The 26,797-nt window shown below is 40.3% G+C and overlaps 1 protein-coding gene across 2 annotated transcripts in view; it reads right to left on the bottom strand.

The window, feature by feature from the left end:
- EPAS1 (endothelial PAS domain protein 1) overlaps positions 1–26,797 on the bottom strand; it is a 78,127-nt gene that overhangs the window by 27,846 nt on the left and 23,484 nt on the right. The window contains exons 1-2 of one of the 2 annotated variants that reach the window (XM_017811683.1): positions 13,108–13,209; positions 8,144–8,334 (exon numbers count right to left, since the gene is read on the bottom strand). In XM_017811683.1, the coding sequence (XP_017667172.1) occupies positions 8,144–8,334; positions 13,108–13,166 (250 nt within the window). In that variant the 5' untranslated portion in view covers positions 13,167–13,209. Of the gene's footprint in view, positions 1–8,143; positions 8,335–13,107; positions 13,210–26,797 lie in introns of those variants that run through there. The other variant, XM_017811684.1, reaches the window with a different exon arrangement.

The following is a 26,797-nucleotide window of genomic DNA, read 5'->3' as shown; positions in this document are numbered from 1 at the left end:
CCTCCCTGGCAGCAGCCCATCACCCATCATGCAAACAAGGGAAGAAATGGACTCAGCCCTGGAGCCACGGGGAGCACTTTATCACCCTTTGCTTCTCAACACGACTGTTGGGTAGCAGGGAAAAGAGGACACTCTCTGGGGATGGCCAGCACAGGCTGGGGATTTATCATTTCATGTCCCTGCTCTGCAATTCTAGCTACACACACAGGAGCCAGTTCCTCCTCAGTACAAAGCAAATGACTTCAGGAAATTACATCAGAACTAGCATTTAAAATACAGAAAATACACAATAATATTATTTGAATAGTATGCACTTTGACCATAATGACATTTAGGGAAGGAAAAAAAAAAAGTGGGAAAAAAAAAAAGAGGTAAGTGACCATCTGCTCCCAAGCTTGTTTCTGCTGCGTAAAGAATGTCAAGGGTCTTTTTTTACTTTTCCGGAAGCAAACAAATGGTTTATTCAGCAGGGATCATGGCTATAGCCCAAGACAATCAGCCAAGTGTGGGTTCAGAGAAAAAATGACTTTTCAGCTCTAACCCCAGACCCTCCTTTCCATTTTTTTTTCCCAGCTCATTAAGTTTGCATTAACAAAACATGACCATTCAAAGGCAGGAAGGCTATTCAAAGCATTTGTATTCTTAAATGCCTCCAACAGTGAAAGACAAACACTTTACTTGTATTATCAGATGATTAAGTTTGCTTTTCCATGTATATAAATTATATTACTTATACAAACACACACAGAGGACATAGGATCACTCACATTAGGGCTGCAGGTTCAAACCCTTAATGTCAGAGCTGAGCACAGCACTTAAAAGATACAGTCAGCTTTAAAGTACGTGGTTAAAGGGGTTTGTGGGATCAGAGTTCAACTGTTTTTATTAAAATTATCTTTGTCCAGATGGAGTCATCTGTAATGTGGACTGAGAGGAGGTAGGGATGATTGTGCTGCTGTGCACCCCATCTAACATAACCACAAAGCACGACCAAGTGTTCTGCGGACACCTTCCAGCTTCCCTGGTAACTCAATAAACCCCACTGCACCCCATCCTTTTTTCTTAGCAGCCCTGGCCACGGCAGGAAAAGGGGAGCTGGCAGATACAGGTTTCTTGCAGTACTTAATAGCGGATGCTCACATTTCAAAGACAGAGCAGCTGTAGCAAGGAAAACTGTAGGCACTATCGGGCTGGTACCTCCAGGAGCCACTGTGCTACTGCTGCCCATCTATTCCTTGCCTGTCCTCCATGAGCAGCCCCCAGTAGCCTACCCTGTGCAGCTCCAGCACTGAGGGACACACCAAAGGTGCTCATGCCTTCTGCTGTTTCCAGGTTCTTTATGGTGATTGCAAGCAAGAGTCCCAGAAGGTGTCATCTGTACTAACCCCCTGAAGCATATCAGCTACCTGAGGATCCTTAGTCTGCAGCAAAGAAATATGCTGGGCATCACTGTGGTGGCCCTAGCATGCCCTGTATCAGGTAACTTGGTATAATTATAGTAACATAAATAATAAATAGTAGTCCCTCCTACGTCTGCAGTCTCAGCATTATAGCATGTTCCCTTTCTCCTGTGAAAACTACTAGCTAGTAATACACGGAGGGTATACACACTTTAGGAACTGACACATCAGAAGCAATTCAGTCACTGCCACTAGCAAAAACCTGGTTGGCTTTAGAAAGACTCTATTTTGAAGATGAAAAACAAATAAAGGCATGGCTACTGCAAGCTCCTCCTCAGGAGGGATCCCTATTGTCTTTCACTTTGCTTTAAATTTTCTTCATTAATTTACCTTGGGGCTGGACTGGGGTATTAGCATAAGAAAATTCAGCTTCAGATGGAAACTATTTGAGAAAGCTGGGACCAAAGGGAAGTGGGAAGTAAGCATGAGAAGCTGAGGGCAGAACTTCAGCCTTTGGTTTCCAGTAGGTCTGAGGTCACTTTATCGAGATAGCAGCACCCCACGTAGACTTGCCAGATTTTCCAGGTCTTCAAGAAAGGTAACAGTGGAACTCAGTTTATACTGACTTTTTTTTTTTTTAATTTTTTTTTAGCATTGCTTTTCAAAATAGTTGGTAACTGAATTTTGAAATAAGGATGCATTTTTTTTTCCCCTAAAACCTTTTTCATCTCCCCTCTACAAAGGGGAGTACCTCAGATAGGGCACCATGACAGTATAGCAGGGAGACTGGACTGCTAATAGGTCATTTTACGTATAAGTTAATAGCACATTTAGCAGAATGAAGTGCTGTAATATATTGTTCATATCACAGCTACATTGATGGAGACTGGCCAAGACTGTGTTCATGTTACGCTGTGAAGCCTACACAGGAGGAGAATCCCTGTCTAAGTGACATCGGAAGATGTTGAAACATGTCAGAAAGCCTCAGAAAAGTGCAGTGGCCTCCCTGGGATGACTGTTAGAGCTACAAGAGAACCCAAAAGAGATCAACCATGTCTCATGTCCCAGCATTTGAAGGGTCATCCACTGTTCATATTGCCCTAAGGCAGCATTTATTACTGCAGCAAATTTTGATACAGTATTTTTCAGTCCATGTCTCAGTCTGTATTAAATTTTGATAAGTATTTATTTTGATAAATTTTCTAACGACCAAAGTAGTAACTATTTATTGAAAAGAAACTTTGAACTGTGATAGCAAATGCTTATTGCAGTGTTTATAATAACCTTTTATGCTAAAAATAGCTCTTGTAAACAAGCTTTGATTAATTCCCACTGTCAGGATGTGCACTGTTCCCAAGTTTAAGAACACTTTTTCCGTAGATGCTTGCTCATTTCCTTCAGTCCAACCTCTTGGAACGAGTCTGAAGGCTCAAAAATCAGGTTCTCCTTACAAGAAACAAATGCCCAGGTATAAACAACGTCCTAGCAAACAGCCTATATTCCTCTTAACACCTTTGATCTGACTCAAATGGGCCTTTTTGGTTAGTTCAGAGGTAGACGGTGATAACATGTGTTTCTACTGGAGGTCACACAGTCACCTGCACAGAATTCTCCTGGATTTGTCTCTCATCCTGGTTCCTATAAGTACCAGAAAGCCACTTAGATACTGTGCATAACAGATACCGGGCTATAGCTGCCACTCCAGAGGGCTGTAAAAACTGCCTGACGCCAGCAGCCAAAAGTTAGGGAAGATCTAACAGCAGCTTCATCCTGCATCAGAGAGAGCAGCTTTGAGACAGTCTTGTCTCTTCCTGGTTTCTTGTTTTCCATCAAAGGAAAGCAACTGATTTTTTCCCCTTTTTTTCTGTCTTGACAGGGCAGTACATCCTGTTCACGGGGATATTCTCAACGTGTTCAATAAAAGTTTCCAATTTAGGTACATCAAGAAAAAGCTACTCTTTAACTTGAAGCTTCCTGAAGGGCTCTTGTCTCCAAGTGCACAAGCAACTTGGATAAAGAGAACACTCATGCTAGTGTCATTTTGATTGCAGAGTTTATATCTAGCCAAATCATTCAGATGCTGCTCCCAGGAAGTTGCTTCGAGTCCTACAGCCATCAGTGTTGAATGGCAGGATACAGCACCCCATCAGACCAGGTTTTGAGACCCATGGGACCTTCTGGTGCACTTTCCCTGAATAAGGACACCCCTTCGAGCAGCTGAAGCACTCAGCACCTGGCTCCACTCTCATTCTTAGCATCACTATAAAACTATTTTTCTAATTTAATAAAAGCAACGAAGTAGACATGCTATTTTTAAAGCACTGTTTTATGCCACAATGTTCTGACATTAGATGCAGCTTGTCCAGACATTCAAAAACAATGCCCACACCAATTCTCCCCACAGTTTGTCCTCTTGCTTAAAAGCCTAGAGAAAAGCTATTTTTTCCCTTCTGCTCCCTGCTGGCTTTCCGGCTCTGTTGTCTCCCTCCCTTGAAACAACTTCACACTGGCTTCCTTGTGGCCTCCCTTCTCCCAAACAACTTCCTGTCTGCTTCCCTGTTCCCTCCTCATTTCTGCTGCTGTCTGCTTGCACAGGAGCAATTCCCAGCCAGTTTCCTTCGCTGGATTTCTGCACAGAAGAGACACTTGGGTGACCACACAATTGGGATGGGATTAAAGCAAGCTGATAAAATTGTGTTTGCCTGATTAGCCTGATTAAAAAGTCCATAGTCCTGCCACACAGAAACTCACTGGTACCAAAGAGTTCTGGTTCCTGTAATGCCTTTAGCATCAGCATGGTTCAAATAAACACTTAAAATTATTGGCACTGCATATACAGGCTTCCTGAAATGGATTCTCTTCTTCATATTCAGACAAAAAAAGAATATCTGAGTCAGACTTAGCAACTGTCATGATGTTAGCTGTTAACCAAGACAGCCATTCTTTAGCAAAAGCCAGTTATTCCTCTTTTGCCATCTATTAAACCCCCTAAAAAGCATTAGTCGAACTTACTAGCTACACTAAAAATAATAAGGGAAAAGTACTGCAAAGAGTTTTTCTGACTGAACTGAAGAACTTAAGATCTGAAGTCCAAAAGCTCCACTACTGATAAGCATCAGAATGCCTATTTTCAGCAGCAACTTTATGGGATCAAAACCTTTACTTGAAATGAACAAAGATCAGTTCTAAATTTATCCCACCGTTTGAATGTGACGATGGCAAAAATGTATTATGCCAAGAGAATTAGGAGACATCTTGAAAAATATTTAAGATTATCATAATTAAATATTTCTACTTAGCATTCCAATTATACCGTGTACTGTTCTGTGCACAACATGGAAACAGTATTATAAAGCCATTGTTTCAGTTTGCTTCCTGTGATACTAATCTCAATCAGGCCGTCAGACGAACAGCCTGCATTTCTAAATGTTAAAGGCTTCCTCTCCAACATTCCCACACAGAATTGCCTACTGTGAAAATCAAAGGGAAACGTGTTACTAAGTAAAGCAGCAACTTTTATAAAGCAAAACCTGGTATTTTTTACCCTTTTGAACTCTGAGATATACAACCAGCTATTTCCTATTATGATAGGATACAAGGGCCAAGCTTGGGCCCTGCAACGCCTGCAGGAGATGTGCACCCTGCAATCCAAAAGTCAGGATTTTTGGAGGCACGTAGCAGGAGAGCTCTCAATGAGGGCTCAGATTCAGGGGCTCTGCCATTCACCTGCTGGAAGAATGTGGGCATAGATTTCCCTAGGTCTTGGCTTCCCGACAGATAAATAATCATTATGCAGACACAGCTAGTAAAACAGCCCAAGTTACACAAGTGAAAAGCCCTATTCCGAGTCAGGGAATAATAGGAAGGGGCATGAGACACTCAATGCCAGTAGACTGAGGCTGGCAAGTTGCCTGCGGCCATCTCTGAAATCCCATCTGGAGCATCAGCTTGCAGAAAAATGAGGGTGCAGTCCTGGGAAGGGCCTTCCTTTTTCTGCTTCAGGCAAAAGTGCCTTGAAACGGAGAGATGTGTTTGAGAATCAAGCCCACAAACAGTAATACAAAATAAAATCTCGTGTTCTGGAAGGTTTCTATAGAATAAATAAGAGAAATGCTAATCAAGCAGTAGGTTTTTTCTCTACTATAGTTTGAAGCATTTTTCAAGCTGCACTGCAAGCTTCTTTTAGTGACACTGTATGTATAAAAAAACACAGCAAATGTTATTTCAATGTCCTAATTAATGACAGAACAAGTACTCTCACTTTACTCCAGTATATACTCCAGCCCAAATAATGAAAACAGTTTCGATAAAGACAAAAGGGGGTTTGCAGGCTGGGATGGGCATTTGCTTCTCATGTACCTTCACGTCCCCACCTCCCAGTTCACCTGTCATAGACGACACGGTATCCTCCATGCTCCCCATCAGTCAAATCAGACTTCTCAAATGCAACAATGAATTTATGGCTAAGTTCCAGGGTGCTAAATATGCACATGAAACCTTTGCAGCAGCTTTGCTTGGGGCTCAGAAAGTGTCTAGAGCAAAAGCAAGAATTAACGAGCACAAACATCACACAAACCCAGTTTCCATCTTGTTTCACGCTTGTCAAAGCATGATAAGCAGCAAACCTCTTCATCTGTGAGCCTACAGTTGCATCAAAAACCTACCACTCTAAATTAAATTGGATGGCCTTCTAGTGAAAGCCAATGTCCTTATAAAGACTGACATTTTTTAGAGTTTCACAATCAAAAATATAAAATGTAATTTAAGTATTAGCTATACTCAGAGTAGTAGATGAGCAGCAGACATGGTTTTCTGGTTTGAGTTCTTTCATTTAGATGTATTTTTACTATCAGAAAATAATACCCCAAATTTCCTGAAAATCAGTCCCCTTAAAGTACCCTAATTTCAATTCCTCAGAATAGAAGCGTCAAAGACTTTGTTATCTACACCTCTGCTATTTAAAGATGCAGCCATGGGCGAATCTGCACTTGACTAACAACACAAATTTTAATGAGAGGACTTCAAGTTAATATTTAGGGGGAGTTAATATTGGGGAAGTGAGTGCATCAGGTTTAAGGCTAAGGAAATAACTAGCATAGAGAAAGTATGAAATATTAAAGCACAGCCTGTTGCTACTGTAACATTTTATTTCCAGATTCTTTTCTAACTGCTGGGTACTGGTGGTACTTCAAGAAAAGCTGCATGAATCATATTGTTTTTCAAATACTGTCACAGAAATATCCTATCTTTATATGTATGTATGAATATTATATATACATACTGAGCTGTCATCACTATCAAATAATATGAGTCTAAGCCTTTAGACTACAGAAGCATCAAAACAAATGTTTCATCTGTAGATTTTTTCCTCACTGAGAAATGTAAACGTATTTGAAAAGTTCACTTTAATCTTCGCAGTTGAGCAAATGTATTTTTCTGATGATGACACCATCCAACTATTTCACGTCAATTTTCACAAGCATACAAATTATTTATTTAATATGTTACAGCCTTTCAGAAGTTTGCTTTTCCTATGCTGGGTCAGTCTCTAGTTCATGCCACATAAATATCTGAAGAAGTGCAGCTTTTTTTTTTATGAGAAAGTTGCTAACAAATTGGCTTGCTGTATGGTAAGTTAAGAACATTTACCTACCTACGCAACTTCTTCAAGTATTAGTTACATGACGAAATCAGAGATGATTTCCAAACACTGTTCAGCAAATAAACTTTACTTTTCACAGAAGTACATGTTAAAACCACATTCTATAAGCAAAGATGAAAATACCTACATTTTATACAATAGTCTTTAGCAGAAGCCAAAAGCGCCACAAAAAATTACAGAGCACACAGAAGTAGAACTGAATTTGCCATATATTTCAGACTAACCAACAACAAACCAACAGCATACTCATCCACAAAATGGGATACTTCCTAGTAATGTTTATCAAAATAATTGCTATGGCATGACTCAACTTTTCTGAAAAGAGGAAGTGCAATCATGACCTTATTGGGAGTTTTGCCATTAATGAAGTAAAAGATGAAATTTTGAGTTTACCTTTCACAAACAATGCAGGCGTTGTTTCACATTCTTAACACTTATAGGCCACTGTGTGAAAGTTCTTCTGGAACAGCAGTTGTTTTCATTGATGTTACAGGCTACTCAAGCCACAGATTTTCATCAAATGATGATTCAATTATAGGGGCAAAATAAGAATGTTGCTGATTTGATCAGTTTTCACAGGCTATAAAAATTATGCTCATTTACATTTCCTGCTAGTCCAACATGAGCAAGACTCTGATTACATAGAATCCATTCACATCAAGTATTTAAAAGTTGTTTTAGCTATCTTAGTCTATCTTGTCATAAACAATCTACATACTATTTATTGCCAGTGGATAGCACAATTAGTCCTTTCAGACAAAGTATTGGACCCCCAGAACTTCCCAGCTGCTCTTTGAATGTGGTGGCACAAAGACACTTGCCATGCCAAATCAAAATTTATTTCTTTCAGCATGGAAGCTTAAGGTGCATGTTTGAATTCTGATTAAACTCTTAAAAGCTTAAGCTCTTGTAACTGAGCTTAATAAATCACATTCAGGAGTTCTGAGAGGTTTTTTAGAGAGGCAAAAAGCCTGCACTAGTTGTTATTCTGGTAACCCTGTGCTCAAAGAAGAGCATGCACAATCTTACCAAGGTGCCATCAACTAGCAATAAAAATTAAGTTCTTTTAGCCAGGTGTTACCTGAAGACAGAAGCTTATGAGTCCGTAGGAAACTGATTGCCAGGCGCATTATGGATGCCTTGTCCAGGTGGGAGCTGATGTTGTGGGGCAGGGGCAGCTCATGTGCCAGTTCATAGAAAACTTCGGTCTCTTTGCTTCTTCTGCATCTTGCTGCATCTCTTGACTTCTCCTTCCTCCGTTCGGAACTGCTCCTGATAGGTAAAGAAGAGAAAGGAAAAAGCACTTCTTGAAATGCAATTCACAACTTGAGAGGCATTTATGAGAGTTTATCTTCTCAGCAATAAATCCATTCTGTCAAGTGGTTTAAATCAATTGGTCAGAATTTAGTATCTATTTGCTCCTTTTAAAATGGGAATTAGGAGAGGACTGTCACAGCTGGAAAGGGCTCTGGTTCTACACAAATCAGCCTTTGAATGCCCTGAATTCCCACTGAGTGTGAGGACTGAGATCTGCCTTAGGCAAGAGATTCAAAATGAAATGGCAAACTATTACTCCTGGGATTCAGGAAACATTAAAAATAATTTTTTTTATTTGTTCAATCTAAATTTACTTACTCTGGGATGGGTGGCAATCCATTTTAAAGCTAGAACAATAACAGTGTATAGGACTGTGTCATAGATATTACAATGTTGTAGAGTTTCAATGGCTATACACCACATTAAAATAAAAGTAGTAATAGAATATCAAACTGTGTTGGTCTGTAGAACTGCCTCAGCTCTTAATCCAACACTATTCTGGAAAAACACCTTTCCTTGACCATAAAGGATACAAAATGGGAAAGAAAATACTGTTGCTTGCAAGATAGCCCTCCTTTCTAGAAGCTATTCTAATTAAATCACCATGACTTCATTTTCTATGAAAACAGATTCTTTCTTGAGTAAAATAACATGACCAATAGAGCTAACTGCCTTAAAACTCCACAGAGAACAGAAGAGCAGGAAATAACAAAGGGGAAGACATTTTATGAAGCAAGTATGCAAAATTAAGCCACCGAGGGACAAAGTTAAATTTAACATGTGAGAAACACAGGAATACATTTATCAGGATTCTGGAATAAGGCAGTTTAAGAGGGAACTCCACTGACACCAAGGTTCTTTTATAAAGTACAATTCTTATTTTAGAACATGAAGCACCTGAATCCATTCAAAACCATCAGCTATTTCAGCCCCATGTAGTTCTGCTGATACTACAAGTTCCTACACTTGCACAGGTTGAGGAATAAATTTCTTTACAATAGACTCTTGCAGTAGTCCACCAGTGCAAATAGCACTGAATAGCACAAAACAGACAGAACAAAGTGTGGAGTAGATCAGTTGCTCTGTTTTTGCTGTTGTGGCTGCACATTCATTTCTAGAATTACCAGCAGCATCTCTCCATTTGCAAGACTCCCAAAAACGAAGCAGCCTACAACCTGCTTTTTCCAACATCAATATAAAATAATGAGCCTATAAACTAAAAATGGATCAACCAAAAAACCCCACCCTATCAAAACAAGGAGTTTCAATAAGTATATTCTGTTGAATTAAGATTATGAGGAAAACAAATATTAATCGCATTACTTAATCCTAGAAACTGTTCCAATCATGACCGGAGTCATGCAAAACTGCTTAGAGTAGAAAAATGGTATTAATCCATAGTAATGTATTCTAAAGAAGATGACTGTTTCTTGAAGACCTAGAGATCCTGCAGCAGCTTCTAGCACTGAAACCACTGGAGGTTTCATAAATTAGAAAGAAGGAAAAATAGCCAGGATGTGCACTAAATGCCAAGAGTAAAGTTACAACAGCATGCTTGCTGGGGCCAAACAAGGTTGGGCACTCGATATCATCATCCAAAGCAGGACTGGGCTCAAAACAGAGCAGTAGAACCCTTATGCTGCAAAACACATGCTGGGCACGTGTGCAATCAATCAAGTAGGTGCTCATCAGTGGGTGTGCTAATAGGGCAAGGGGCCTCATAAATTCTTAAACTACCTTCTCAAGATCCACGATCAGCCCTCGGCAAACCTTTCACAATTGTTTTGCCCAAGATGACTGTTTTATAACTTGGTCTCTGTTACAGGAGGCATGTACTGGAGAAGGTCTGTGCACATTTCAGTACAGAATGGCAGGATCCAACTTTGATAATTACTTCACAGGCATCCCTGAAGTGAACGCTGACCCACACGAGTCTGAATCTAAAGGATCAGATATTCACAAAGTGACACTAATTCACTACTTTTCTCCTTGCCAAGTAAGAGTCATACTACATCCATGTAATTAAAAAAGTCCCTTCATACAACTGTCCAGAAGAAACAATAGAAAATGTCCCATGTTCTCCTGGGGCAGGTGCTGTGTACAGGGGAGAAATGTAAAACACTTATACCAATGCAACTTTCAGAAATATACTCTCTAAAGAAAAATGTGCCTAAACTATGCCTATAAAGATGCTAGACTGGGAACAAATCTCAGTTTCTAATTATACTAACAAAATAAATGAGTAGAAACAAACCAAAACCAAACAGAACAAAAATTTTGTGGTAATATTTGTGAATATTCTGCCGCTTGAAAAATTTAACTTGAATCGTCTAAATCTAGATGCCACAATTTTCACATTAGAACCAACTTGGTCAAAACAAAATCCAGTCCCTCCTCATTTAAATACAAAACTTTGGGAACCAAGGACAAAGCCAGCTCACAATTTATGCAGTAAAAACAGGTTATATAAGAGACGGTCTCTCATGACATCATTCTGGCCACAAAGAAAAATATTTGATTTTGCTAACCTCTGTAAATATAATTTTGAAGTGTGGCTAATGAAACAAGCTGGTTTCGTTAACCATAGGTTGCTTGAGGTTTCTAATAACTTATGCTATGAGCAGAGAAAGATTTTCTTTCTCTCTGCTGCAGATGCTTTCCCTCAATACTGCTTTTGACTGTCTTGGTCAGGTTCTCTACAGAGAGACATCATAGTTCATTACACACCTCACAGGAGCTTTCTCATATCAGAAAACAAGTGGAGGAATCAGCCTGCCTGTGCTTTCAAAAGACTTTTTGCTTGCCCATTGTCATTTTAAATAAACAAACAACTTGCTTGTTAAGTATTTCCCCCTGTGGCTTCCTACACCTCAATTTCCCCCACATCTTCCCTCACTCAGCACACCCTCGAGTCTCCTTGTTATTGTAGACAACCCAGGATACAGCACACCGAGATCTAAAACATCCCCAATCCCACTTCCCCCCAAGACATCCATTTTGCTTGCTGGCCCTCCCAGGGATGCCCATCTCAGAGACAGATCTGTGCTTACTCATCCTGGTTGCAAGTGCCTCCCAAAAATGCAGAATTCTGCAAAAAGTAGTATTTTCATGGTTTTCACTTGCAGACCAGAGGCAATTCTCTCTGCAGTTATTCCCATGTTATGCATTTCACCCCAGGTGAGGCCGGACTACCTATAGCTGGAGAGTGACAATGTGACTGCCTAACAACCTGCCCGACTGAATGCCAGGAGGAAAGGCCAACCCCAAACCCTCTTCACACATCATTCAGGCAACAGAGAAAAGGCCCAAGCTCTAGCTAATTTATGAATCATTCCCTCCTAGCACATAAACCACCCACTTACGTGGCAGAAAAAGAGCACATGCCTGCATCATTGCTTGGAGAAAGTAACACAAGCAGAAACCTCACTCACCCAAACCTTTGACAAATTTTAGAAGTGCAGAGGGGAGAGAGAAGAAAGCCACCATGAATCAAGTCACCCGTACACTGGTCCAGGGCCCAGGGGTACTGTAGGGGAAGACTCCTTGGAGCACCCCGACCCTCACTCCTTCAGCATTACTGTTTCCAATAAAAAAACAAGAAAGAAATGGAAAAGCTCACATTTCTATTGGAAATAGGGAGACTGAGCTGAGGAATGAGCCTGGGGACTCCATCCAGGATTCGGCTATGTAGAGGGTGGTCGGGAGACTCAGTGAGAAGAAATGGGGAGGTGCTGCTTCCCAGCAAGGACTCTCTCAGGGCTGCTGGATGATGCTCTGGTGCCACAGTGCTTACAGGTGTGCAAGTCACAGAGAATGGAAGAGTTAAGACAGCACAGGCAGTTCCCTGCCACAGAACACAAGTACGGCACTGTACCCTCTGGACAGTTGTTTACATGATTTCCCACTCCCTTCTGGCATTCTTAGTCTGCACTCTGAAAATAGAATTTACAGGCCAACACATATGAGAAGAGATGACAAACAACTGGCAAGTATTTGCCCTCCCAGGTGAAGCTTTCAAATTTTCAGAAGCAGTTCTCCATGCTTCTCCCAAGAACCCAAACACTGAACCAGTCCCAAGGCTACACCCATGCACAGGAACCGAGCATGAAATCCAATGGTTGAAGGCATCCAAAGCGATGTAGGAATGCCCTGCATGGATCCCAGGAGCCAGATTCCTATCCTCTTGCTCATCTCCAGCAGGCCCTTGCAACACAGCTTCACTGAAATAGGTGGAAATGCTTGCACACAAAGGTCTTGCACATCTGAGGTGAAGATCATAATCTGCCCACTGCTGTGGCAGCTCCAGGCTCCAGCAGCCAGGAAAAATGCTTGAGGCAGCCAACCCGGGCTGGGGGCTGCGCTGCTGCCACTGCCCTCCTGCAGCATCTCTAAAAGGCACCAGCAACCCAGAGACAGGAGGGATCAGTCCAACAACTCTTTGGGCAAACAGACCACCCCCTGCATTGGGAGTTTAGGCACAGGCATACAGCGTCACTCAAGGATCCGCAGTCAGGTTAGGCACCCACACAACCCTCCTTGGCTCAGCAGACAGGGACTGACCTGAGGTTTCAGTCCTCTTTCCACTGACTGTGACTGTAGTCGCTCTCTGCCGTTGCAATCCTACCAGTACTTTGCCTCCACCAGTAACCCCTGCCCACTACCTCCACCCGTACATCTCCCTGGTCCTTCCTGCAGGCAGTTACCCTGCTCAAAGCCCTTGGTACCCACTCAGCTGATGGTGGTGCCAGGTCTTCAGCTTCAGTGATCTTCCCTTCTGTCAAGGACATTGGTGGCCTCCTCTAAGCTGACGGAGGGGACTTGCCAAGACAGCAATCTTCTCCTCAGGGTTTCACCGCTCTTCACAAGTCCGTATGGGTCGATACTCAGCTTGTGTACACACACACTTGCTTAAGACTCAGCAGTGCACCAATTGCACTGAATTACACTCCCACCTTGTAGGTTCCAGATCACAGAAGCTTTCAGAGAAATTGTAATCCACACCTCGCAGAAAAATACCTTATACGTAACCCGGCAGCCTTCACTCGTACATACACAGTGCGTGACACGTTCGGACAGCTCTTTGAATTACGCAGTGCACATTGACTCGCTTGAGCTTACTTCATGATTTTGGTGACCCTTGGACTTTGCTTCATACTGCCATGTATGCAAGCTAGTAAAACAACACACATATTACTTTATATCCAATGGCTGGTTATTAAATGTTTCTAGCTTCAGCACTTTAAAGGTCAAGAATCCACAGAATTAAGTTGTCACATGAAATTTCTGTAGTAAATGCTCATTTCAAATGCTAACTTGCAGAACAAGAAAAATACATTCTATGGAAGCAAAGATAAGAAAATACAGTACAAATAAATGAAAAAATATCAGATGCTTAGCATAAAAAATATTTACCAATTAAAACCTGTAAAAACTTAACAAAAATATTTTAACAGGCAGTACTACCTTAGATAACAATGAAGATTTATTTCAAACAAGCAAATGCATTTTTTGCCGTGTTTATATTTTGCATTATCTTCTGCTTGGCAAATCCCTACATTATTTGAACTAGGATAATTTTTAAAACTGAGTTTTGCTGACTGTGAGGTAGCCCATAGCTATCTCAGAACCACACCACTTGACTGCCCCAGAGATGTGCTTGCAGACACCAAGCAACCAGCAGTCATGCTTACTTAGCCTTAAAATTCCTTTTAAAAGTATTTGTAACCATTCTACATGACAAGCAGTTTATTCTGGATGACATGCTGTGCTTTTGAAAGCTCCCTCCGTTAAAGTAATAAAAGTAACCATTGGTAAATAAAAAGTGCTAGAAACAGCAATTTACTCACTCACCAGGAACTTGGGCCAAACTATGAAAGCTGTGAAGGAAACCCATACACAGTGCCATGTGTATGTGTATACCTCTCTCCAGTGAAAATAATTACTTCTAAAGTCTGGGAAGACACCAGATGCCCAGGTTCAGCACAACAGCAAAAGCAAAAGGAAGGGGAAGGACATAGAGTTATTTTTGGACAGAATAAAAAAACACCCCACCAATTTGAAATATGTGGAGGGCTCATGGAGGGCAAGTGCTAAAGCAGAGTTGCTGCCCACTGGGATACGGTACCCAGTACACAGACAGAACAAATACAAACAATGCCAAAATGGAGAATTCATTAATAAAGGAAATGACAGTTCGAAGGTAACAAGAAAGGCTACTAACAGAAAGGGCTATTACAAAAATAAGGAAATGAAGTATCTTCCACCCTTCCTTTAAAGCTGCCCTAACTTACAGTAACTCACCACCAACTCCTTGGCTTGATTGAGGGATTTCTTGTGTTTCTGTACACTCATTAAATAACAAATCACTGCTAGTTCAGCAAAGCTTGAAATCTACTGCCACATGTGATGGAATTCCTTCATCTAAGTTTAAAACCAAAGGCTAGATGAGGCCTAAATGAATACCAAACTTTTGGTGACTTCAAACGTATTTATTATTCACTAATTCCATATACCCTAGGACCACCAGAGCTGACAGTAACACATCCAGGAATAGGCTTCCTGAACAGGGAACATATCAGCTGTTTAGACAGGATAAACTCAATATGTATTTTAAAGCCACACATAAGACTATAACTTCTCCAGTGTCTGAAGTTCTGATGGTACCTTTAGTAGTAATAATTAAGTTGTACTGGATTTGTATTTTATTTATTTTCATTAACATTTCTGGCACTTTTTTCTGGAAAAAAAAAAACAAAACAGAAAACAAAACCGTGGTTATGAGACAAAAAGCATTATACCTATACAGTTTTAAAATGTTTACAGCACTAGCATCTTTTTTATACCACTAGCTACATTTAATGCAGCTACTAAAAGAAAAACACTTTGCAACTGAAGTTGTCACAGCAACTAAGTAGTACTTGGGGAGTTCAATGTTGCAAACCACACTGAGGCTGCAGGAGCACTTACATTTCTTCAAAGCATTTAGGTTCACCATATGTCAACAAAGTCTGATAAATTTAATCATGGTAAGCAAAACAACATCTACAGGATTTATGTTCTTCCGTTTTTTCTCTAGTTTATGAGTACCTTGAACTTGAGAGATAAGTATTAGGATTTCGGCAGCCATTAATCTGTTCCAGGATTATTTTACGATGCTTCGACTGCAGCCTGTCCCGCAGTTGCCACGCCAGCACAATCCTGGTACCTCAAAGGATGTGCCAAGCACACTGCAGCTGGGGTAAGGCACAGTCTCACAGTACTACAAAAGGCCCAAGGCATGCAGAGATGCCTCCAGGCTGCTGTTTGATCAGCTGTTAGAGCAGGTAGAGGCACTGCCTTTTTGCCTTTTCAATCCATTCCCTGCATTAGGGCCAGATGACTTTTCTTCTGGCTTGGTTTTCAGGAAGAGCAGTATCATGCTCCAAGTCACTGCATGCTCAGCAAGCCCCAGTGCTGGTCACAAAGGGTCAGAACAACTCTGGATCACCCTTGTAAAGCTGCTGCAGCCCACACTTAGAACAGGTCAGTGAAACATGTCCTCCATCTTCTCAAATATTAAGGAAATTTGGGGAGAAACAAGCAGCCCAGTGCATGGTCAAATCTCAGAGGAGCAGCAAATCATCTCAACTCAGTCTTCCCTCCCCAGAGCGGTTTTGCAGTACTCTGTTCCATCAAGATACTGGATCATGGATTCTTTCCCTGTGGCTATTTGCTCTGATACCAGCCAAGATAAGGCAGGCTTCAGAAATAACCTGCAGACTAAAAAAAAGCCCACCCTCAAACTCACTAAATAATACAACAGACATGACTGTTTCAACATTGGCCAAAACTGAACTTGCTTTCAAACCAGCCACATTTTTTGTTTGGGTGACAAATGTAGCACTCTGCTTTTCTCCGAAGTTTCCACTTACACATTCTCGAGTCCCTGCAACACAGCTATTGCTGGAATTGCACTGGGCCAGGATAAGGTTATGACAATGCACAACCTGAGATGTCTATCAATGATTTGTGTTTGAAAGATCACAGATCCTTATCTTGTCTCGAATTACTTGTAGTAATCAGTCAGTTTTGACAGCTAATCTAGATGTCCATACATATTGTTGCTCAAAGGCTCAGGAGGTATTGCTAAGATCTGTTTTCAGATAACTCAACTATTTACCTACTCTAAAAAACACATACCAAAGGATGTGCTTTATCTCTTCACCAGCGGGTTAAAGCTAAAGGTGAGTGAAGTGCAATCTGCAGGCTGGGGGGCGTGGGGGTGTCCATAAGTTAAATTCAAAATCAGCCTCATTTTTCAGATGGAGCACCGACCACATCCCAGCCCATACCACACCACAACCCAGCATTATTTTTCAAGATGGTGCAACTGCAGGTAAACAAGGACAATTTTTCAATTAAGCTTTATTTCAAGCCTAGGGGACAAACACTGCCATTGTACGACTTCACTATCAGTGGTATGCGTACCTATGCTTCAGCCTCAAACCCAGTTAACTGTAACCAGTCAAGAGGGTCATGCTGAACACTGTAGATGAATCCCAAGTTCTAATGCTGTGTTATGCCTTGGGCAACACCCACTAACATTTGTGGGTGAAAACCCTGGTGCTTCTGCAGGTTTGGACCAATATGCCGTGACATTTTAGCTCTCCATGCTGGCACATTTGCTGACACACAAGGGGCCTTTGTGGGTAGGAACAATGAGAGAGGCGTGCACAGCTCAGGAAAATGGGTGGTGACCACCAAGGGCTGGAAAAAACCTCTTTCAAAGGACGGTCTTTGAAAACATTCATTACACCCCACCCAGCTATTTTCACTACAATATTTCAGTACATAAAAACAACACAGGGAAAATAAACAGCCCACCTTTCAATATCTTGTAGGTTCTCCAACCCTTGAAAAGAAATCAGTAAGCCATAAACACAGACATCTTCATCAAACAGCCATTTAAGAGGTCTGCAAGCATCCACCAAAACCTCCCTGAACCACTTTTCTTCTCTCATGCATCTCCAGGCTCTCTATATAAGCTGAGTAATCAAAATTTAGAAGTGTATTGACTAGTAAATAAGTGATAGCAAGCATTTATAGGGATCATAAAGTAAATGTATTGGCTCAATTTAAAAAATTGCTATAAAAGAGAACAGTCCACCACAATGCATTTCGGCTGTGATGTTTTTTTCTGCCAATTTCAGCAAGAACTAATAAAATACTTCAGATAAAACAATGGCAAGACAGAAAAGAGGCAATAAAGTCAATCCATAATGAAATGGGTCTCTGAAATCAGCAGAGAGTTGAAAACTGGAGGCCAGCCTTTGAAGGTATGGAGGTCGTGCTCTCACAGAGGCTTGTCTCCATCACAGTCAGCAAGGTTACCAACAGAGCAAAGACTGAGCAGGTGAAATCCCCAGCCTCTGTAACACAAAAAGAGCTCCTTCTTCTAAGGCTTCAGGCTCTCTCTGATGATGCCCTTGATAGTACCCTCAGAAGTTCAGTAATAAAAACAGTGGAGCATTGACAAAGGATATTCGACCACTTCGTAGGACTTTGTTTCAAGCACAAGGTCTCTGTACTGGATGCTCCAAAGACTGCAGTGGTGGCACACACCAACTCTAATTTAAAATGTCTCCTTTAGAGAACGTTCAAAACGACTGTTAAAATTACTTTCCAGCATTGCCTATTAATAAGTCATATCTTGTCCTTCCAAAGTGTCAAATCTTCTAATAATAAAGTTAAGAAAATAAGTCTTGCAATAAAATCTTTATTTACCGAGCCTCCTTTATTTTTTGGATCTTAATTATTTTAATGTGCCCTTGGTTTTGGTGGAAGTTAACAGTTTCTCCTTCACTATCTCTTGGCGACTTGTAGCCACCCACAGTAAGATGATGGGTATCCAGAAGGAAAAATTGAACAGCCATTTCTCTGGCAAGCAGGGAATAATAATTCTTGAAAATAACAATACAAATGCTCTAAATTTTGACTATTCCATGTAACACAGTTTCCTCCACTTCCTGCATCAATGATCAAGTGCAGATTCTGAGAGCCAGGCTACATTTTCTGCTCTCTGGGGTGTGGGTTTTGCCTGTACAAACATCCTGGGACACAGCTCATTCTTAACCCTTGCTTTTTTTTCAGAGGGCTGTTATTTTATACATTTGATTTTTAATTGTCTGTTTCCTCTTAACTAAGTCATTGAGTAAACTGGAACAGTGATAACTCTGCATGCTGTGATTTCAAGTTCTCATTAGTATTCAAGTCTGCCACTAGTTTAAGTTCCATAAAACTTGAACTTCGGTAGCTTGAGCTGGGGTAAATTGTATTCTTCACTTACTACAAGGGAAAAGGATTGTACCAAAGAGTCAGGCTACTTCAGCTACCTGGCCAGAAAACCAGCAGTCATTTCGGCAAAGTTGGGCAATTCCTCTAACTTTACAGCTAAAATCAGAGCCTGGAGTGATGTTATCTAGGGGTAATCAGTACCCCCAAAACACATAACTTCAGTTCATGGCAAAGAACTGAGGAGCCTTCTCACTGTTGACCTGCCTCTTGGCACCCGCTGCTGTGGCAGAAGCCAGAGGGACACTGAAACTCTGGTACTTGAGGAAGAAACAATTGTGGCCCCTCCACACTCAACTGCAGTATTTCAAATATTTTAAAAATTTTAAGGCTTGGTTCTGTCGGGAAACAGCACTAGTTCTTCTGACACATCACCCTGAATAATTACTTGCTAAACACAAACTTTCAAAGGGAACTGCTATAAAGGTAGTCTGTGTTGTAACACAAAGTAAATAACTACAATCAAAGGATGGTTACTCTAGGCAAAAAAAAAAAAAAAAAAGAAAAAATGAAAATGGTAAGCAGCAAAGTTAGGAAGTAAGTCTGTATGTATACAAAGGTAAATTCACGTGGTCACATTTCTTTATATCTTCTGGTTTTTACTTCAGAACTATGAATTAACATGTAAGTATCTTGTCATTGTTCCTGCTGGAGCTTTTATTCTTAATGGTAAGCAAACAAGGTACATATGCATATATTGGGCCTGATTCTCATCTCCATCTTGTCCCATCACCCCATGAGGTCAGGAGGTAGGAGTCAACTTTAATAAATTCTGTTTATGAAAAATGTAGGTAGGTAAAAATCAATTATTCCAGAAAAGAAACTAGGCTTTGTTTCATTTGATACAATCCACAGATGTCAGCTTACTCGACAAGAAACACGTTACAACCAGGCAGGCCTTGGAGATCTCTCAGAACTATGCATCTGTCAAGGGTGTGGTACCTCAATATTGACTGCTTTGATTCTAACTATATAGCAACCAAATTTTTGACAAGAAAGCCAAAGATGCTCATGCTGTAATGCATGCAACTGTACCAGTACACATCTAAGTGGTCACAAATTATACAAAACAGACAGTACTTCCCAAGGCAGGGGTGAGGGTGCTCTCATCTCAGTAACTACCAACGCTGTTTTGTAAACATACCTTGTGCCTCCTTACAGCAGCTCTTGGAAAACAATTTTTATTCCTCTTGTCTTTTCCCTAGATTATATAACTTAACCAACTCAACTGCACTTTTTTCCAAAAACGAACTGCTTTCTCAGAAAAGGTTAAAAAAAAAAAAAAAAAAGAAAGAAAAGGAAAAGAACTGAAGGGAAAATAGAAAAGAAGTTGCCCTCACTGCCAAAACTGACGATCTTGTTATTAGAAAACACAACTGGGATGGTACAGAGGCCAAAGCTGAGGTACATTGAGAAACAATCATACCACAACCCTACCCCAAACAGTAGTGCAGAGGAGGGATGAGGCAGGCGCAGAGAGAGCACCACGTACACATGTTGATACAAGCTGAATCCAAAAGGTAACATCACTTCTTGCACTAATGTATTCTTTTGAACTGTATTTGTATGGTAGTATAGGTAGGTATGTCTGTACAGAACATGCTGCTGTGGCCAAGAGTAGTTATAAAAACATTCTTACCCCTTCATAGACAAGAAAAAAACCCTAACTCCTTTCCTACAGAACAGGAATAAATATTTAACTTCTACTGGAACAGACTTATGGTACTGTGAAATACATTTAAGAATAAGAAACCTGTATAATACAAGGCATAAGGAAAACAAGTCATAATTAAAGAGCAAGGCATAATACATCTAATGGAGTCAATCTAAATTGTACAAATATGACTTAGCTTGATTTAAATTTGTTTTTAGTCAATGGTACACTTAAAAAATAACAAGCCTTAGAGGAATACACTTCACTTACATACTATTGATTTTATTCCTGATTTAAAAAAAATAATTATTCAATATTGTACATAACAATCACCTATATAATTTTTCTCCCCTGTTCTTATTATCATTTCCTCATACAGATAATAAACTTCCACCAATTTCTATTGATTTTGAAGAAAACTTCAAAACATTGTGAAAAATCTCCAAGGACTTGGACGACAACAACAGTCATTACCAGAGCAAACACATGTTGGTGAACATTCCAACCACAGTTTCTCCACTTAAGTGGTACCCAATATCTCAGCTCACTGACTAAGAATCAAATTGGTGATTTTCATAACTGATACTAAATAAAGATTTATTATCTACCAATAAATGTTTACCACAGCTGAGAAGAGGTTGTTTAGCTTTAACCAACAAAAGCCTGATAAAACTTTTCTGAAGACACAGTAAAATCAATCCACAATGTAATAAGAAAGAGAAGAGTCTCTATCTGCTATATTTTCAATTAAACTGCAAATCAGAGTGAGGTAGGGTGTAGGCCTGTGCCTCTGCAGACACAGGGATTTGGTTCACTGTGATTACAGTATGTTTTATTAAAAACCTGGATGAAGATTTGTTTCCCTGAAGCTCTGGCTTGCTAACAGCTCTGGGAGAATGATGAATGACAGCATTAAGCCTCATCAGCCCAGAAATGAAGAATGCCAACAACTTGTCTAACCTGTAGATCAGAGGTTGCCGGATTCACTTGAATTAATACGATTTGAATCTGCGTATTTCTTTAAAACAACAACCTGACCAACTTAAGCAACTTTCAAGGATGGAGAATCAAAGTGAAGCCACTGCAACATTTAGAAGGTTGCTCTACTAGTCAGTCATCTTCACTGTCAAAATATTTGTACAGATTTTCTTTTTCCTCCATAAGAATTTTTTACTGCCTATTTTTAAAAGTCTGAAGTTATTTTGGGCCAACCCAATACCACTTGCCTTTCAGCCTCTGCTTGATACTCTGAAAAAATCTCCTAACCAACAGGTCTTGCATCACAGATATGTTCTGTGCAGAAACTAGGTGCAAATTCAAAAACAACATTTAACATGAGAAAACGTCAGGCCAAGCAGGAAAGAATGCAGAACTGCAAACTGGAGTTTGGCCAGAGGCAAGAGAAGAGACAGAGAAACAAGCAAGATAAGCTATGGGGTTTAGGGAGATAAAACCCCCCACACAAACACCCCTCACCTCAGTTCCCAGAAATACAGTGTTTGCGTCTACTCTAGTGAATGCTATTTCTTCTTCTGCCTTACACATGTACCAGCCACAGCAAGTCATTACTGAGGTGCTTTCACAATTACACCATTCACTAGTACTCACTGTCACACACCGTCAGTACTCACTTTGCCAGGCACAAACATTTCTACAGATGGGTTGCTCTGGACAGTAAAAACCAAAGGGTGGCTGCAGGCAGCAGCTGCAAAGCCCGTCTCAAAAGTATTTCTCCCATGTTTTTGGAAGCTGCAGCTATTTAAATTATCATCTTGAAATGTTGAATTCCTCAGTTCCTCATTTTAGCATTTAAACCAAAACAGCAACAAAACGATGGGGAAAAACATCCTTGATGTGGGATGTCCCATGCCTGACCCATCAGACTCCAACTGAAAGCAGGGATCCAGTACTAACACTCATCACCACACACAAACAGGGAACCCAAGCACTTGAAGGAGGAAAAAAACCATCTGAAATTCCATCCAAACAATTGTGGTGCAAAGAAAGAGGACATAGGGGGACACAACAGAGTCCAGGACTAAGGACTAGCCTGCAATACTACAAAGTCTCCCCTCCCCAAGCACTCCTTTGAGGGATTACATCACACCTGTCCCTGGGATCAACTCTCACCTCAGCACATCAACTTAAATGGAGTTATCCCGACTTGTATGGATAGGAGATCAGAACACAGCTCTTCAAAATAAGTTTTATTTTATATTCTCTTGTCTTGTGTCAATGCCAATAAACAGGAAATACTTTGCTCTCAGATTCCCCTGGGACATGTCACACTTCTTCCACCAGATGAGCTACTAGGATGCAGTAACTGTTCAGCATGGGAAGGAACATCCAGATTTCCACATCTGCTCTGTTAATTGGCTACCAAGAGAGAAGGATAAAGATTAAAAAGAGAAAGTAGGTAGAAACAACAGTTTTGGAAAAAGTTTAAATAAAACAAGGGTTATGCATGGAAAAAAAGTAACCCTTTCTACAAGTCTACCACAAAAAAAAATGGAAGTTTCAAATAATTCCACAGGCCCAGAAACAATGAATCTCTAGCTAGTCTGCAATATAGAATTTCCAAGGTCTCAATACAATTCTATTTCACTATAGAAAACCTGATAAAAGTATTGAGGACCATTTGAAATTAATATCACACTAAGGAAAGTAAGAATGACCACGAACAGAGGTCCATTAAATGATGTTCTCTTCTACACAGAGGCCCAAAGCATGGAGAGAACTGGAAACCAGATTTTTATCAAACCCTCTCTGGAGGAAGTAGATAACATAATTCAGAAAATGGGAGAAAGATCTGGGAGTGCCGTCAGAGATTCAGGGAGAGGAAAGGGAAAGCACACAACCAGAAAAAATCCCATGAATGTAGAAAGGTTTCAAGACCATGGAAAATATTTCCAAGTGCAGAGCCTAGAATTAGGTAGAGAAAAGTGGAGAACTTTTCACCCTAAGTGTCTTGCTTCACAGAGGGGAAAAGGTACAAGTGTGCCTGAAATACAGGAATATCTGGACTCTGTTAAGTCCTAGTTAAGCAAGCACAGATCATCTTAATCAAGCTTTGGGAACTGTCAGGAGGACAAAAATTAATTCTGTTTAACTTCAAGAATAACACTTTTTAAGAACAAAAGGACCCAGCCCGTGCAGTAGCTTCGTCAGCCTGATGTATCCAGATTTAGTAGACAAGAAATGGTCTATAGAATGAGCCACTTCTCATTTCCACAAGGATACTGTAGAGAAGAGGAAAAGATACTGCATAAAAACTTCAAAGAAAATACATCTTCTATTAAATGGTACCTTCATACAAACGTATATGACTACAACTGTACAAAAACAACTCAATCCTCAAAAAAAAAAAAAAGAAAATCTAGAATAAACCTTACGTCAGGATCTATTTTCTGTTTGCTCAAATATTTTTTCCCGTGCTGCTGCCCACTAATTTGCTCCATCCTCACCTCTGGGAAGGTCCTGTGTCTGTTTGCTCAGTGAGCCCCATGCTATCCCTTGCCCATTCAAGACCATTCCCAGCTGTTCTGAGAAAGGTATGTGCTCCTCTAATAAGGATAGCTGTCCCATGAAGCAGAGACAATTTCATTTACTGAAAAGCTTGTTCCAATTTGGTCTGAATAAACTTCTTTTCATGGCTGTCTGTCCAAATATCTCAAGTCTTACATGCTTTATCTCTGGTCCAACTGCTCATCTAAATTACCTAAAAAGGCTAATTTTCTAGTGTGCTTCTGGCACTCACATCACAGACCAGGAGGTGTTGAGCCCTTGCAACCTCCTCCCTGAAGGTGGATGGAAAGTTCAAACCAGAGTTTAGTCTAAGACTAGCCATCCTGAGGATTTAATTCTGCACTAGGGTGCATCTCCTTATGTACTTTACACTGAGTTTTCAGCAGAGACACTATGTACCTAAAGCTCTCAATCATTCATGCTGCCGATTCAGCAGTTTTATGATCTACCTCTCTATTTCACTCTGTCATCAGGGAGCTGGGGACCATTTTCTGCAGTGAAATTGCTTTGTCCAACATCAATTCATACCTCCAAGATCACAAGTAAGGAAATATGACAAACACCAGAGCTACCCCTGTATCTACTTGCACATCGGCATTCACACTCTGGCCTTTGTTTCTAAACAAGCAGCAGTTTTGCTACTCCATTTTGTTCTCTGATGTTTTTGTTAACCAGTGTGTAAACATGGTGCCAATGCCTTACTCTGCTTTGCTTTCCAGCTATGGTGATAAAGCTTTGATGTTACTTACCAAAGTTTTAATTCACTGAAGTTGCGTTTAACATGCCATGAACAGAATCACCTTGTGCATCACATCCTGCCTGTCTGTTAAAGCCAGAGTACACCTGCTACTCTACACTGGCAAGCAGACCTCTGCCACCATGCTTTCAGGTTATTGCCCTAAATTTGCATTTATATCAGTAAAGCAGAATTTAGGATTTCTTCTGATATGACATTGCTGTTATTCCATTGTATTGACATCTAGTTATTATGCAACTAAATGCGTCTTTGAAGACAACTTTCACCTATTTGACCAGTATTGCCAAAGAACTTAATTACCAGTTCTGCCATAAACACATTTTTAATAGAACACTATTTTTCCTCTAAACACTTTGAAGCTGCAGAGGGAATAAAACATTACCCACAGAATGGACATAATACAGAAGCAAAGCTAGAAGTATTGCAACTTTATATATTTATAACAACAGCGTTCAGCCACAATAAATAGTAAAGCATTACAGTACAGTTTTTGTCAGATAAACATACTTTGGAAAGTTCATATGTAAGATATTTTCTCCTACATTACACATGAAAAAAATCAAGATATTAATGCAAAATAAAATATGAAAGCAATTGTAGCTTTGCACACTGTATTAGCCTGTGCCTATAAGGAACTATCTGACCAGCAGCAGCAAGACTATGTGCTCTAGTTAATACTTTACACAGCTACCCACATGAAAAGACTTTCCCCAGTTTTTCAGGTGCCCTTTTCTTAGTTTTTGGGGCAACAAAAGCAAGTTCATGTTCTTCACAGATTGCCTGGAGCAACAAGATCCGGGCTTCCCAAGGATTACAGTCCTTGCAGCCACACAGTGAAACAGCAGTTGGCAGCAATAGCTGGAGGAGCTGGAGAAAGGGTAGGTATTTTGAAGGATGGTCAGAAGCAAGACATTTAGGAATGTGAGAGGGTAACTGTCCTTGACATTTGCAAACTGGCAAGTGCTGTACAGCAGTGTCCAGGCTGCAAATATAAAATACTTTAGGTACTGCAAGTTTAGCAGTTTAGCAGTTGTTCCCTATTTGGTCCCTCAGAACTCAATGTTCTTCAAATAAATACTTTTACAAACTACAAATGCACCAATGAACAGCTCCATTTCTTGCAAGATACCAAGCATCCTTATGGCTAATGTTTTACCCTGGACACTGGCTACCCGTTGTAAAAGTAATCCAAAGTCCAAGCATTTAAAAAATGATGACAATTTCAAGAAAGATAAGTGGTTTACAAGGAAATTATAAAATTTAAATGTTTGTGCATGTGTGTGAACATTTACATACACACTAGAATCACCATGAACACACAAACACACAGGGCTCAGGTTTCTGAATTTTTGTGAGCAACTGGGACATGACTTCAAACTTCTCTAAAGGAAAGTATGTGTCTCACACCTACACACCTTACTCAAAGAACTAAGGCTTTCACAGTAAGTATCATGTAACTCATGACAGGAGCTTCCAGCGCTGCAATGAGAGAAACCATTTTCTCAGCTTTTGTCATTAGCAGACACATTCCTCAAGGTGGGATGGATAAAATTATACTGATAACCCCACTTTCAAACTGTATGCAAGCTTTAACTTGGCAATACTGCAGTACAGAAAAAGAAGGGAAAAAAAATAGGAGTTATCATTCAGAAAGTTACCCATGCTGGGATTTAGTACAAGCATAATTTTATTTCCTGAAGCCTCCATTGAAAAGGCCCTTCCTACCACGGGAAGAGGGAGAAGACAATAAAAACCAGAGGACAGAGGTAGGTTGAAAGTAAACATTATCCATTTAAACTGCTAATGACAAGCTCTGCTGTTATATTTTTATCAATGCTTTTCTGCAAATGACTTTTATCAGTGATAATCTAGCTTTTATTTCATTATCTGGCACAGCAGACAAAAGGAAAACAGATTTGTTTTACAGCAGCTCCAGCACTTGCTCTGTCCATTAACATTGACAGACAAAGGTAAATTAAAGCTTTTAGACCACATTTTCAGCATATGTGGCACTGAAATCTCTGTTTCTAACCAATACATGTTTCTAAAGGAGAACAGATTTCATGTTAATGCTTTTATTCTCTCCACATAGTTAATGCAATTTTTTGTATTTTCATACTTTTTTCCAATTCAGTTCTATCTGCTTCCAAAAA

This window comes from Lepidothrix coronata, unplaced genomic scaffold, assembly GCF_001604755.1.
Source record: "Lepidothrix coronata isolate B3197 unplaced genomic scaffold, Lepidothrix_coronata-1.0 Scaffold33, whole genome shotgun sequence".
NCBI classification, from domain to species: domain Eukaryota; kingdom Metazoa; phylum Chordata; class Aves; order Passeriformes; family Pipridae; genus Lepidothrix; species Lepidothrix coronata.
The sequence above is the reverse complement of the archived record's forward strand: the minus strand, read 5'-3'. Positions and strand labels throughout refer to the sequence as shown.